The 15,229-nt window shown below is 34.1% G+C and overlaps 1 protein-coding gene and 1 pseudogene across 3 annotated transcripts; both read left to right on the top strand.

The window, feature by feature from the left end:
* The first annotated feature begins 433 nt into the window (after positions 1-433).
* Positions 434-11,197, top strand: LOC140987576 (uncharacterized). Of its 3 annotated transcripts, XR_012177156.1 has the most exons (14): positions 434-570; positions 656-771; positions 1,312-1,455; positions 3,874-4,004; positions 4,690-4,917; positions 5,209-5,387; positions 5,741-5,841; positions 7,615-7,680; positions 9,402-9,457; positions 9,553-9,610; positions 10,389-10,509; positions 10,581-10,691; positions 10,774-10,936; positions 10,970-11,197. XR_012177156.1 is itself a non-coding variant. In XM_073456142.1 (13 exons), the coding sequence occupies exons 1-13, from the start codon at positions 561-563 to the stop codon at positions 10,863-10,865; spliced, it is 1,413 nt and encodes a 470-aa protein (XP_073312243.1). In that variant the 5' UTR covers positions 434-560; the 3' UTR covers positions 10,866-11,197. The 3 variants fall into 3 exon arrangements, 2 of the variants coding, with proteins under 2 accessions (XP_073312243.1, XP_073312244.1); XM_073456142.1 differs by having other exon boundaries at positions 10,774-11,197; XM_073456143.1 differs by lacking the exons at positions 10,389-10,509; positions 10,581-10,691; positions 10,774-10,936; positions 10,970-11,197 and adding an exon at positions 10,230-10,382.
* Positions 11,198-11,591: 394 nt separating this feature from the next.
* On the top strand, positions 11,592-15,226 carry LOC140988542 (uncharacterized; annotated as a pseudogene).
* The last annotated feature ends 3 nt before the right edge of the window (positions 15,227-15,229 follow it).

Genomic DNA, 15,229 nt, shown 5'->3' with positions numbered 1-15,229 from the left:
TAAGATAAGTTGCCTCCACTACAAAAGTTATTCTATATAATTATGTACTAAAAAAATAAGAACTAAATGTCAAATTTTAACAAACCCAAAATTCCCTGCTAAAAATTATTGTAATTAATGATAATTTACAAATAATAAATTATACTCTAAGAGAACAAAAATAAAAAGAAACGATTACAACAGTTAAAAAAAGTATAAGAACAGTAAGTGTAAATAAGCCTAGCGGTATTTATTAAGCATGATTATTTTACAAAATTATCCTCATCAAGCTATGGAACTGGTTATCCTTGTGAAAAGAAAAACAAATGTGAAGACACAAATAAATATAAATAAAAATTAAAAAGAATGTAAACCAAAATAAAAATAAAGAACTTATGAAAACTGGGCTGGGTCAACTTCTGGGAACCTATTGGGCTTTGGAGTTTGTTTTGTCTGTCAACCCAACCCCATATATATACAAAAAGAATGGAGTGCTGGAAACCGTCGGCCTATCGCCGCTGTCTCCTCGATCGCGTATCATATACCATAGCGAGGATAGTGTAAAAGTTATAGCCTCAATCATGCCTAAAGGTTCAATTCTATCTCTTATTCTCTCCGCCTTGCAATTTTTAGGATAATAATAGCTAGCATTAACGGGTGGTTTGATTTTCTTCAGAACTTCCTGGATTTTACTATGATGCAGCGAAGAATAGATACTTCCCTTTCAAGGGTCCTATTCCGGGTTCTTCTTCAAAACCTCCTTCTCTACCACTACTCTCTGAACCCACACCGGTGCCTCCCTAATATGCTTTATGACTATTTTCATTTGTATTATTATTATTCTTTGATTGAGATGCTGTGACGCTTAAGGTCGAGTTACCATTTATTATCAACTTTTGAGAAATTTCTTTTTCCTTACGAACTACATAAGTGAAGTGGCAAACTCCCCGGATCCAAGAGCCCACATTTCCACGCCATCTTATTACAAAATATTGATATATTTATTTAAGCAAGTTGTATTGGGAAATTACTTACACAGTGTTAAAACGGTATCCTATCCTTATGGAATTGAATAGAAAGATTAGTTTTGTTCTATACATATGTTACCATTAAATATTACATGTTAGCTAGTGGTTCAGTTGACACAATTATTCTGTTCAATGGCTCGAATGCCCTGGTTTTGACAAATTATGAATCACTGAGTATTTGCGAACAACACTTGCTAACAAAACCTAAGAAGTGTTTCACCAGACGACGACAGTTTATTGTATACCATCTAGGCTGAAATGACAAAGAGGCTAACTTTGTTACTATTTCACATCCAAATTACAGGCTGACAGCATACATGAACACATGAGAATGAGAAACAGTGAGCTGATTCGGGTGCGTGAGCTATGTGGTAATGTAATATCTTCTAGCAAAGGGAAGTTGAGCTTTCAAGCGGAATATCAAAAGCGACATGCCTCACAACCTCTAGTAAGATTTTTTACCCATTATTTCTCCATCTCTTTATTACAGTTCACTAATTAGTATTACAGTTCACCTCTCTCCGCAACAAATTAGATTGAGCAAAATTTTTGCATTGCAAGTAGTTTGTGTTGCATGTTATTTATGTAAGTGTTTCCAGAAATCCTTTTGTAGGCAATGTTCTGTCACTTGTTAATTTGTGTTGTTTAATTTGTTGAGCACCCTAGAAGCTGTTATGTTCCCACTTATCAGATTCCAACTTTGTCAACTTTTTTTTAAACAAGACTGTATTAACTTAATTACTGAAAATTTGTTTAAACATAAAGTTGATAGAATTAGGATAAATTTGACAGAATAAATATAGCCAAGTATGTAAATGCCACTAACTATAGGTATAAACCAGAATGAGTCCAAACTAATTAATTAATGAAGGAATATCCCAAATGTTGGGTTAACCGTGTATTAGTGAGAGTAGTATTTTAGGACGAGTGAACCCCTCGGAAGCTCTTGTGATTCAAGTTGCCGACGTTGCGTTGTTAGATCTGATTGGCTAGATGAGACTATTTTGGGACGAGCGAACCCCTGGGAAGAACTTGTGATTCAAGTTGCCCACGTTGCGTTGATAGATCTGATTGGCTAGATGAGCCGTAAAAAAACGCCAGATCTTAATGGATAAGACTGTCTCTATTGGGGACAGAGTCTAGTGGCAAGGAAATAGAAAGACTGGTCTCAAAGATGATGAGACAACATCAATAATAAGGCATGTCCCTTCTTGGACTCATGTTGCCTAAAAACCCGAGTCGTTGACACCCAAGTCAGTGCAACCTTTCATTTTCACTGTCGTTTAGAATGAGGCTATACGCTGCCACAAATATAATGAAATAAAGTTGTGCATTTTCTAACAATTATAATTTTTAGTCTAGTGGTAAGAGCTTGATCTTAATACAAATTTTAAATTAGTGTGGAAAAGTATACATGTAAATGACTATGAGACTACTATCAATGAATATGATAGTAAAAATAAGCATTATAATATCTTATTAATGGTGGGAAACGCTTGCCCTAGTTGCCAACAATATGATACAATTTGATTTGCATTTTTAAGGAATAACTTTATAATTAACGAGGAATTTTTACTCTCATGTATAGATCGGTATCTATATTTGACTTTATTTTTTTGGCACAAAGTTTTGTGTACCTTCTCGTCATTAGAATGTTAACCATATTTAAATTTGTACTAATTTTTTCGTTTTGTTTTTGTTTTGAAATTGTTAGTTGCATTTGAGCACTTGTACTTTTGTCCAATTTTTTTTACTTCAGACTATAGTCGTAAATCGATATGCCGAAATAAACAATAAGAAGAGCCCATAAGATAGAAATAATGAATAAGATAGAAATAATACGTAAATAGAGTTCATGTTTGAATTCCATAGACTATTTTAGATAATATAGATGGGATTGTCTATAACGATATACAAATGAAAAATTTTCACAAGATCTTTATTCATACCCTTGAGATTTTCAAAAAAGCTTGATTGAGCTTGTAAATTCACTCTTTGAAATAAGTAAGCTATTGAATTTTATTCAATTGGATAGCACCAACGAAATCGAGTGTTATTAGTTGCATTTGAGTACTTGTACTTTTGTCCAAATTTTTTTACTTCAATTAACTCTTACACATACGATAAGTCACTTCTAAATGTATTAACCCATATTTATTGGCGCACTAAAGTGCAAGGGTGCCTTGGAGTCTGATGTGCTAGGTGCAAGGCGAGGTGCACACTTTATTGAAGTAAAGTGCATCTGTCATAAATGTTTATAATTCATTTATATAAAGCGAATTTTAACTAAATATTATATTACAAAATCATATTTCACAAACAATTAAATAATAATAATCAATAATATTAATAAAAAAATTCAGAATTCGACATTTTTATTGGCAAGAGCATGCCTTAGAGGATGATAGATTGATTTTTAAACTGGAATAAGGAAGAGTATATGGATAGAATTGAAAAAATAGAAGTAAAATGCCCCATCACTTACCGACCTAAAAACAAAGAGAAAGCCACCAATTTCAAGAGGCAAGGAAAAGGGCGCCTCGAGTGTGATTCTTGCTTTGCAAAATCGTTTGCAGGTGTACGCCTTTTGCAAGGGGTGCACCTTGGTGCAGCCAGACATGCGCCTTTAACTACTATGATTTAACCATCATTTTAGACGTAGAAAAGTTATAACTAAATCAAGTACTTAAAAATTCTTAATTTGTAAAAATAATAACTAAATATATTATTTATATAAATAGAGAAGCCTGTCCTTAGAGATTCTGCAAGATCTAGAAGCATCTTATTTTATTTCTTCCCATACCCAACCTGAAATGTTGTCCAATGGAAAAAGAAAGTTTCTTCATACAAAAATTCATACATGCAGATATGGACTTATCAAGGGACAAATAAGATGGGAAATATAGCATTGGAACACGCAGTTGTTGATGTAACCTTGCCACGTGGTATAATGAAGAGGGATGTATTGCTAAGTGGTGGCGTAAATGGCTTACTTTGGTAAGTTTGAATTTGCCAGCCTAATTTTGAATTTTTGTACTGTTAATGCTGAAGGGGAAAGCATCACGATTCCCAGGGTATTTGTTTAGGAGACAGTAATGACTTTGGTTGGTCAAATATTCATTCACAGTGGTGGAGCATCATGATTCCAAAGTTGTTCTCTTAGGAGACTGTTTTCTTTCCATATTATGGATTTTTTTGGTCAAATGTTTTCATTGTTTACTTAAACCTTCACATTATGTTGGCAAATGTGTGCATGCATCTGTCCGCTTCCTTTCTTTTCAGACTTTTTTAAAGTATTCAGGTGGCAAGGCTTTTTTCCGCAAAATGATTTGGCGTTTCTTTATTCCTATATTGGAGCGAAATAAGTTTGTGTCACCATACATATAAATATCTTCGTCTATCCGTCATTATACACTAAACTACATGTAGCACATTCATTCTGCTAGTTCCTTGCATTTATGTTATAAATAAATAAATATGCCTACCGAGTCTGAGAGAAAAAAATTCTCTAGATTACCATGTGTATCGAGATGTAGGAGGAAGCTGGAAGCTAACGTGGTTAGTTCCTTTTTTTTAGTTGCTGGCTCTCCATCCCTGATATCTTTTGCACCTTTATGTTTTTTGTGTTATTTTTCTTTCTCTTATTATTTTTAAGTCTGAAGCTTTGGCGTGAGATTTTCAGTTTTTTCCAAGTTGGAAAAGCTGGACAAGAAATTGATTCAACACAGAGATACACAACATATTCTGTATGGCCACTCAATCTTGATCAATTTGGAAGACACCAAAATCTGTTGAGACAGATTGGGAGTTCTCATGCAGCTGTGACATATATGCCATCTGATATATCATGCATAAAGGCATCTATGAAGTGTTCTGCACCTTCTGAAGATGCCATGTCAAAACATCTTGTGTATCCATTTGGAAATTCTCTTATGCTCATTACCAGTTGTATGATAGTTTAAAATTTTGAAATAAGTAATGCCTCAATTATGTAACATTAGCTTCTCAAATGCCCTGTTTTGTGTTGTTTTCGTTGAACGTTTATTATCTTACACTGATCTGGTAAATATTTTCTCTTATGTAGTATGAATGGTATTCATATAAAGTCTTAGTTTCTGTTTCAAGTCTCAAGATATCGGTATCTTGGATATTTGGAAAAACCTTCATCAATTATGTTTGTAAAACTTAACTTAAGAAACAGGATAACAACTCTGGGATCTGACAGGGTGCCTGGATCTGTCTATCTTCTGGACTTAAGTAAACCACTTGATTTTGACATAGGTGTTCCCATAGCCAGGGATGGATTTTATGAGCTTGCTGCATTTAAACAGACACTATGGACAATCGACTGTGATCCTGAAGGAGTGCATGCTGTGATTGGCAAGTTCCTTGGTTATATCACTCGACATATGCTAGCTAGTAATTTTTTACAATTTTCTCCCTGTGGTTTTGGAAGGTCTTCCCTGGTTGTTTGTTCCTTGATCTTTCATTGTACCTATAAAATTGAAAGGCTGACAGATTTTCCATGTTTATGAGACATGAATTTTCAACAGACTGGATACTTTCTCAGCTGTTTTTGCTGAATGCGTCAGGAGTTTTAAGTTTTTGTTACAAAATTTGTATTTTCTTAGAAATTATTTATTTATGATATATTCATATAACAAGTCAAAAAAAATAATTGCATTGAAGCAACTTATTGTGTCTTATGATTATCAATCTTTTTGTTGGTGTAGGAACCAACAGGGGAGCAGCACTACTGAATATGGAAACTGGAGCATCATCATGGGTGTTCCGTTGTAAAAGTGATGTATTATCCCTACAGCTTAATTTGTCTGTGAGTTTCAATAACTGCACTTCCTGAAGATGTATTTGAGATTAGAACGAACTTGTTGCATCCCCCGTTCATAGTTATTTAGGACGCAAGGCGTACTAAAACACTAAGATCCTGGAGCTTGAGGCGCAAGGCGAAGCACACGATTTAGCAAAGTAAAGCGCATTTGACATAAATTTTTAAACCAAACATATATAAAGTGATTTATAATATAATATTACATAAATTAAATATTTTTCATAGCAAACAATATATGAAATTTGGTAGGAATAAGGATACTAATTCTGTTAATCTTTAGTCCTTCACATAGCAGCACACTGTAATATATGATATTTGGTAGGAATAAGGATATTATTTGGTGAAATATTCTGGGGCTAGAAAAAACAGGAACCAAATGCAAGAGGCAACTCACAAAATGCTGAACTGCACGGTGGCCCGTCACATATAGAACTTGAGGCCTGAGGGAGATGAAAAGTCATGCATGCTGGGTTTTTTATCATTAAGTATGAGCTTTGCTAATTGGGCTTTCAATTGGTTTGTCTCATGGATTGCCCTCAGTAAATGAATTTCCGCCTGTCTCCTCCTTTATGGCAAAGCTATGTCTAATCTGTTTTTCACTTTCCTATCTGAACAGTTTTTTATAGAGAACTACGGCTATCCTTAGGATGCAATGGATGAAATTTCTGGGTTTTTTATTTTCTCATCTTCGTTTGTATAGAATTTTCTTTACTGATTGTAGGGGATGTGATGTATTTTTAGTGTGAAAGTAATTCGAGAACACAGTGCAGTGCATGACCATTTTTATGCTATAAATTCTATGTTTTAATTTAAGGCATTGAATATGATTTATGAGATATTTATGCAAACAGAGATAACTTTTGATGTCTTCCTCCGTGAAGACCTGAATGATCCAATGACTATATATTTTCCTTGCTTGTGATTAGGTCGCTAATTTGTTCGCCCATCATCAAACATTTCATTGATTTTATCACTTCTTTCGTTTTTTTACTTGCAACGATTCTTTTACTGCTCTTCTGGAACTTAATATGCTCTAATATTATGAGATGAAAAGGACAAATCACAAACCTAAGAATACCTTTACGTTCATGCACTCGAGTCACAACAGCTAATTTGTATCCATAGTGAGAAATTCTGCTAGACTGTTTGTTTTGCCTCTATGTACTTCAAATTAACTCATTTTTAGCACAGATCTTAGTTGATGTATGCCTTCACTTTTTGGGGTAGGATTTAGTAGATTTTGTTTCCAGTTTTATTCGCACCTTTTTGTATCAGACATCTCTACTTAAAGTCTTAATCATTTTGAATTTTTCTTGAAACCTTTATTAGTACCATTTGCCTTCAGCTTATATCTTTACTAGAGTTATTTTTATACAAATCCAAGCTACAATACATTATTATCTGTTATGATACATTTTTGAAACATACTATTCTAATACTATATGCATTTTTCAATCAAAACGAACAAAACGTATTTGGTATCCCTGATTAACTAAGGTTTTATTTTTGCCTGAATATGTTCAAAGTACTTGTCTCTGCTTTTGATAAATGGATTTATTTTATCGATTATAAAATCATGTTCTAGATCTCTTCTAAAAGATTTTGGCCTCATCAGATTTCATTAACTTATGGAAGTGGAATGAATAGAGTCCCATGTTTAACTGACCTCCTGTGTAGTTTTTTAATTAGATAAGTTATATTACATGAAGCTGAGCATTTATAGTTTTACATTTTTTTTGATTTCCTACCTTTCTCTAGGGGAACATAATTCTTTGTGGGCTGAGAAATGGAGCGATTGTGACTGTTGACACTCGCCAGAAACAAGTAAGGGCATGTCCTTAGAATATTTATGGCATGTACATCATAATTTGGAGTTTGTCAATGCAAGAACTACGTATTTGTAAAATATATGATCTTTCTAATTTTAACATATACGCTAAAAACAAGGAATTATGAAAATTTTCTTTAAATAATTACTATTGGATTTATTAAAGATACTTGTGTGAATAATCAAAATATTTCAACTTTTTAATTAATGAACTGTAGCCAACTTCTCAACTTCTTATTGGATTTTCAGATGTTAAAGTTAAACGCACTTTGTCTTACTTGATAATTTTTATGGTATAGTACTAATTAGTATTTATAGTATATTAATTTGATTTAAATCTAAAATTTTTATTTTGATTGAAAGTAAACTGTGTAACTTTGTATTTATCATATTAATAAATTATCAAAATTTTAAGTCTCTTATGTTATCGTTTTTAGAATAATTGCATATACTATAATAAATGGAAAATGTTATAAAAATAATCATAAAGACTAGAAGAAAATGTAAGATTAGATGGTTACTTAGAAAAAGTGAAATGGCAGACTAACCTGATTCATCTTTATTGTAAGTCAAAAGACACTATAAGAATATAAATAATTTTAACATCACAAAGAGATATATGGACAATCAGATATGACCTGAATTAGATTGAATTTTTTCCTGTTCTGTAAATTGAGCAGCTAAATTGTATATTTATTTTGATTAATTTACAATTCATTACTATAATAAATAGGGTAATACTTAATAAATAGTTATATTAAATATTGTTTAAGAACTTTAGAAGTTTGGCATAATTAATTCTAAGTTTTAAAGATTTTATAATTCACGTTATTATTTCATTTGCTATTTTATGAAAGTTTATTTTATTTGTTATATTTCAAATATTTATGATGGTAATCGTACGAGTAGCCATAAAATTGTATTTATTAATTGTTGTATGAGTTTATTCGGTTAATATAGTTGTTTATGTGAATCTATTTGAATTATATAGGAATTTGTTTAAATGTTATACAACAAATTCAAGGGTTTGACAAGATCTAATGTAAAATAAAAGTAATAAACAAAAAGTTTAAGAATTTAGTAACATTACATATTTTAATATTTCATCTGTTTATATCAATTAAAAGCTTGAGTTGGTGATTCATTAATTTTCTTGATATTTACTGCTCATACTATCTTGTTTGAATATGTAATTGATTACATACCTATATTTAATTTGCTCTTTTAAACTTTATCTCAAAAGAAGAAAATAATTATTGACATTATTTTACAAAGATCCCCTCCATTATAAAAACAGTTATCCATGGTGTTGAATTCTGAGAAAGGATGGGTAAAAGAAATATGTAAAAAGGTTAAAAAATCTAGCAAAAGTTAATATTAAATATTATTTTAATGAAATAATATTTTTATTGGTTATATTTTTTATCAATTTGCTTTTTACCTCTTAGGAAAATTTCGTTTGATGATTAATTTTAAATTTCTATTATATCTAATTGGTGTCTACGTGCATTGCTCGTACTTCATGCTAGTTAGATTTAAAAGTAGTACCTTAATGCTGGAGTTCTTTGCCACAATATATTGATACAAGGAATATTCAGAATTCATTTTCAGTTTTTATTCAATTTTGCTTCAACTACAATCTAGCTTCTATTAGTTTTCCAAGTTGTGTGCCAGCATTGGAATAGTGTGATTAATATTTTGAGGTCAATTTATGCAGATCAACCGGAACACTCATAGCTCCTCTACAATATCAATGCAGTCATCTGTCTGCTGGTTAGTTGGCTATCTACCTTATATTTTATATGCTTCTTTGTATGTATTACTTGATTTTATTACTGTCACTCTTATTTTTCCTTTCCAAAATGTAGTTTGAAATTACTTCAGCTTTGTGATCAATATTTCTTCGCTAGCTCAATGGATGGATCGGTTAGTCTTCTAAATTTTTTGAATTGTCTTGTCATTATTAAATATTGAGGCTCTAAAATACATGAATGTTACTAATTTGTTTCGGATGAGCAAAAATCTTGATTGTGTTATAATCCTAGTTTTAGTTTTTGCTGCATATCCACCACCACATGTTACTGCCATCTATGTTATCTGTTCAAGATTCTTTTTGTGAAACTTTAAACTTTTGTTAACATCAGGAAAAGGAAAAAAAATGCTCGACAAATTGTGCTTCGAAAGAGTTGGAATAATTAAGTTTTTTGGGAGATTTTAGAGGGTTTTGGGACTTTGTAACGCATCTTAGAAATATCCCTCAATTTGTTAGGATAAAATAGGCTACAAGAGCTTTGAAGATGGTTTTAGTTAATAGTTGTTGTTTTATGTTCTTACGCTCAACCTTGAAGAGTATTGTACTGGATGTTTTAAATAACGAGGGCTCTTCCATGTTTCGAAGAGGAAATCTGTATCTTATTTTTTAATCTAATAGGTATCTCCTAAATTTTTTACTTATGTTTTGGAACATCGATTTATTACTTGTTTCTGGTCATTCTTTGCTTCCAACTTTAGTGCTTATATAAAATTTGTCATGTAGATTGTTTAGGTTTTGGCTATAGTTTATGCTAAATATTCAAAGGCCTTTGATATACACCTATCGGTAAATGTTACATCAGAAATATACTGATCATGGTCAGCATAGATTGGGGTGTATGCATGTATGATTGTTGATACCTGCATAAATTACATCAACTTGTCTCTCTAGATCAAGCTCTATGATCATCGTGGGATGCAGAGGGGGCCAGTTCAATCATATGATGGGAATATTAATTCTCATACCAGGATAGATCTTGGAGTTGACCCATCTGAGAAAGTTGTCATGTCAGGTCAAGTAAACTTTGTTTTGATGCATGCAAATATTTACGCGACAATGATACTGACAGTCTGCAATTGTCAGGTGGAGAGGACTGCTATCTCCGTCTCTGGGACATCAAGTCTGGTGAATTGCTCTTCAAGAATAGATTCATGAATTCGACACCTTCAGCTGTGTGTTGGCCAAGGGTTAGACGTATGCCTGCTGTTTTATCAAATCTTTAGCGCAATGATTTCGTGAGTTATTGTTTTTGACTCATTTATATGTTTGAGACTAGATGGCGAGAATTACAGGTGCTACTGGCAGGAGCATTATTGGGGTGCATGGATTGGGTCATATGAAGGAATCTTTTACATGGATTGGTTGTGATATTATTGCAGTGTGGTCATCTGAATTTTACAAAACAATGGGGAGTAGCTAGCTAGGTATCTTTCTTGCTTGTGGAGCCCTTTGGTGCCGCCCCCCATGCCCAGAGGTTTTTTTTGGACTCGTCGGTAAACTAGGAATATACGGGGACATGCTACATGGCGGGTATAGGGACTTGTTTTGTTTGTGAATGAGGCCGTGGCTATTAATCAACTCTATAATGACAGCCGTAATTTCCAATATTTATCAGAGTTTTAATAGTGTGCCCATTCTGCACTAGACGTACACATGAAACAATTGGTTTCTACTCAGTCAAATTGATTTTTGATATCGTCTGGCGTGTGCATCATTATTTTTTTTTATTGGCCATTAAAATAAGACGTGTGACACAACGCGTCAGGGACCAATTGCAATTTGTTTGTGGCAACAAGAAGACAGACAACGAAAAAGACTTTTTAAGTCTTCAAATAATTGCAATTTGTTTGCTGCAATTGATTTCAAGTGTGGAGGATTTCCTATATTCCAAATTTAGGTACGACGCCATAAAAAAAGAATCATGAGGTCGTAGGTTAAAAATTCCAATTCAATACGTAGCCTCCAACAAAGTTTATTACTTGAAGTTTATCCGTCTCTCATATAATGCCATGCGTTATTATTGTTATTATTAAAGTTTATCCGTCTGTCTCATCATGCCATGCATTATTATTATTATTATTATTATTATTCATCTCGAGTCTTCGATTTTCTTCTCTCCCGCTCTATAACTGGTTCTTAACATCGGTGGCCATTGATGACTGTTGCCAATTTACCAGGCTGCTTTTCACATTTCTATTTCTAGTGCTATTTCTAGTTCTAATAATAAACCTGCAGCAATGCTGAATCCTTTTCTTATGCTGATATTCTTTCTGATCGTCGGCAATGGCCAGCACCTTCATTCTGATGATGTCAAAATCCTTTTGGAGGTTAAAAATCTTTTGTCGACAACGATGATGTTTTGGAGGAGTGGTCCGAGGTTAACAAGGCCGGCTTCTGCGCGTGGAGAGGAGTTTCTTGTCAACTTCAGCAAGTCATAGCTCTCAATCTCTCAGCTTCTTCTCTTCGTGGCTCCATATCATCACCTGCTCTCTCGCTTTTGCCAAACCTGCTCCACCTTGATCTTTCCACTAATTCTAACTCCGGCCCCACCCCTTCTACTTTCTCCAACCTCTCTTATTTGGAATCTTTGCTTCTCTTCTCAAACCAACTTTCGGGACCCATCCCTCCTTAACTTGGCTCCCTATCCAATCTCAGAATCGTCAGAATCGGTGACAATGACCTCGCTGGACAAATTCAATTTGGTTGCCCTTGGTTTGATCTCATGCAGTCTTACTGCCCCATACCACCAGAACTGGAGGCTGGGACAACTCCAGAACTTGATATTGCAAGAAAACAAGCTGGAGGGTGACGTTCCCGTCGAGCTTTCAAACTGCTCTAGTCTTGTTGTGACATATAAATACTATTATTTAATTAATAAATTTCAAATTCATTAAATAAATAATTGTGAATTCATTATAACTCTGATCGACGATCTGACCGTGTTGATGTGTCAAGGATACAAATTTTGTTCATATATTGAAAATTAAAAATTTTGATCCATTTTTAGTACCGGTCAGTTTTGTGAACTCTTTCGTCAAACAGACAGTTTTACTCTCTACTCAACTAGCATTTAAGCTAACTTACACTTGTTACTACATATGAAATCAACTTATAAACTCTTTTATAAAAATTCTGTTTGGTCTCCATCAAATTACAGTCGCCATATTCAATTCTTTGAACTTGACTATCTCAACGGGAACACAGAGTCAGATACTTGTGTGACTCTCAATGGTTCAGGGATACAGCTAGCCGTGAGTTCACAATAACATTTATTCTTATTCAGATGTACCGTAATTAGCCTCGTTCTTTTCATCAACCCCTTGATCAAGAATGTCAGAATTCATTTCTGATTTCACCCATCGAATCATGGTAAGAGCGTTTAGTAACATCGCTCTATGATCTCCTAGGTATCACGATAGTGTCCGGAAGAATCTTAAGTTATGCTTAAAGTACAGTATGGCCCTTTCAATTCATATATCACGATCGAATCAGCAACCATTGGTGTATCGAGAGTTCCATATGAATTCACTAACGATGTAATGTATATTTGAATAATAACAGTGACATGAAATGTTTAACCGATAAAAAACATTTCCAAAATGCACATGCCTTATTCTGGCCAGAGATTCCTTGCACAATTAACTCATCAGATCACATAAGATATCTTCAACGTAGGCAAAAGGTGAGTCCCCGACTACAGTGCATTTGCTCACACGTATTTCGAAACTACACCCAATATCGCCATCTGATGAGATCAAAGTGCATGCTAGTACGTAGAGCCTTTAAGTTGTCTCGGGTCAAAAGACTAATGATATATAACCATAACAGCGGACTATTTCCCTCGATAAATGATAACCACTTGGACAGTTCGAGGGATGGTTATTCAGTGAATTATCAAATAATCACTCATCTGTGTGAATGAACATCTTCATGCCCTTACCAATAAAATATAGCTTTTACATCATAGATGCTAGTATCAAGCTCAAACAACCTTTATCCTAATTGTAGGACCGAGCGCTTGCCGCTTTACCAAAAGCTCTAGCTGGTGGTAATGGTGCAACTCAAATCTTTTATACCGCACAGCAGCTTAAGCACCACGGTTCGATCATTCTACCAAGTATGAACAATGATTGCACCCAACAATCTCTCTCCTAACAATTGTACTCCTTGCAATCAATGAGAATCGAACCCGTGAACTTGACTCTGATACCAATTGTATGACTGAACGCTTGTCGCTTTACCAAAAGCTATAGCTGGTGACAATTGTGCAACTCAAATATTTTAAACCGCATAGAAGCTCAAGCACCACGGCTCGATCGTTCTACCAAACATGGACAATTATTGTACCCAACACCAATTTTAAGTGGCTTGTTCGACCAGGAACATGTTTAGAATATATGGTATACTTCTTAATGAGTTTCATGATCTTACGTTGAGAGAAAAACCTCATGGTACCTATTATATATTCAAGGATTTTATCTATTCAGCTTGCATGAGTATACAGATAAATTAAATACAATATTTGAATAAAATCGTAAAACATTATTAAAATAATTTTTTAACATTAGAGTCAATAAAGCCTAAACACAAGTTATCTGCCAACAATCTCATCGGTGAAATCCCAGAAGAGTTGGGAACAACGGGACAACTGGTTTATCTCGTGCTTTCCGGCAACAATCTCACAGGACCTATTACCACATGCATATGTTCCAACACATCCAGTTTGGAACACTTGATGCTAGCTCAAATCAGCTTTCTGGATGGTTTCCATCAGAAATAAGAGACTGTCGGTCGCTTAAGCAGCTTGATTTTTCCAATAACATGCTCGACGGATTCATTCCATCAGAGCTTTATGAGTTGCTTCAGCAGACTGATCTCATTCTTAACAATAATAGTTTGTCTGGTTCTTTTTCTCCGTCCATAGCAAACTTAACCAATCTGCATACATTATCCCTTTATCAGAATAATTTACAGGGCAACCTGCCCAAAGACATTGGGATTCTTGGGAATCTTCAGATGTCTAAAAAAATATGTTGTCTAGAGAGATCCTTGTAGAGATTCGGAACTCCTCGAGCTTGCAAATGGTTGACTTCTTCGGCAATCTTTTCAGGGGTCATTCCCGTCACCCTTGGAAAGCTACAGCATCTAAATTTCCTTCATATTCGGTAGAATGATATCTATGGGGAAATTCCTCCCCGCATGGGTAAGTGACATCAACTAAAGATAATTGATCTGGCAGATAACCGGTTGTCAGGTAGAATACCAGAGATTGTTGGAAATTTACAAGCTTTTGAACAAATGATGTACAACAATTATATTCAAGGAAGCCTGTCTGAGACGCTTGCAAACCTCACAACTTGACCAGGGTAAATCTCTCTCACAACAGGCTTAACGGAAGCATTGCACCAATCTGTACATCGCATTTGTTTATTTCTTTTGACGTTACCAAAAATGCATTCGATCATGAAATTCCATATCAGATTGGTAATTCATCTTTCCTTGAAAGGTTAAGGCTAGGGAAAAACCAATTTACAGGAAAGATCTCATGGACCATGGGTTTGATTCGACAACTGTCACTGTTGGACCTCTCGGAAAATCTACTTACTGGGCAGATACCTGTTCAACTTTCCCAGTGCAAGATATTTACTTATCTTGATTTTGATCACAACTTTCTTTCTGGATCCATCCCGTTCTGGATTGGTGGTCTTCAAACAATTAGGTGTGCTTAAGCT

This window comes from Primulina huaijiensis, chromosome 11, assembly GCF_012295235.1.
Source record: "Primulina huaijiensis isolate GDHJ02 chromosome 11, ASM1229523v2, whole genome shotgun sequence".
In the NCBI taxonomy this organism is placed as follows: domain Eukaryota; kingdom Viridiplantae; phylum Streptophyta; class Magnoliopsida; order Lamiales; family Gesneriaceae; genus Primulina; species Primulina huaijiensis.
The sequence above is the reverse complement of the archived record's forward strand: the minus strand, read 5'-3'. Positions and strand labels throughout refer to the sequence as shown.

Bases quoted from the DNA above. Each gene is read 5' to 3' on its own strand.
- LOC140987576 (XM_073456142.1), top strand. The intron at 5,388-5,740 runs GCAAGTTCCTTG...TTGTTGGTGTAG, and splicing joins AGGAGTGCATGCTGTGATTG to GAACCAACAGGGGAGCAGCA. The intron at 7,681-9,401 runs GTAAGGGCATGT...CAATTTATGCAG, and splicing joins TTGACACTCGCCAGAAACAA to ATCAACCGGAACACTCATAG.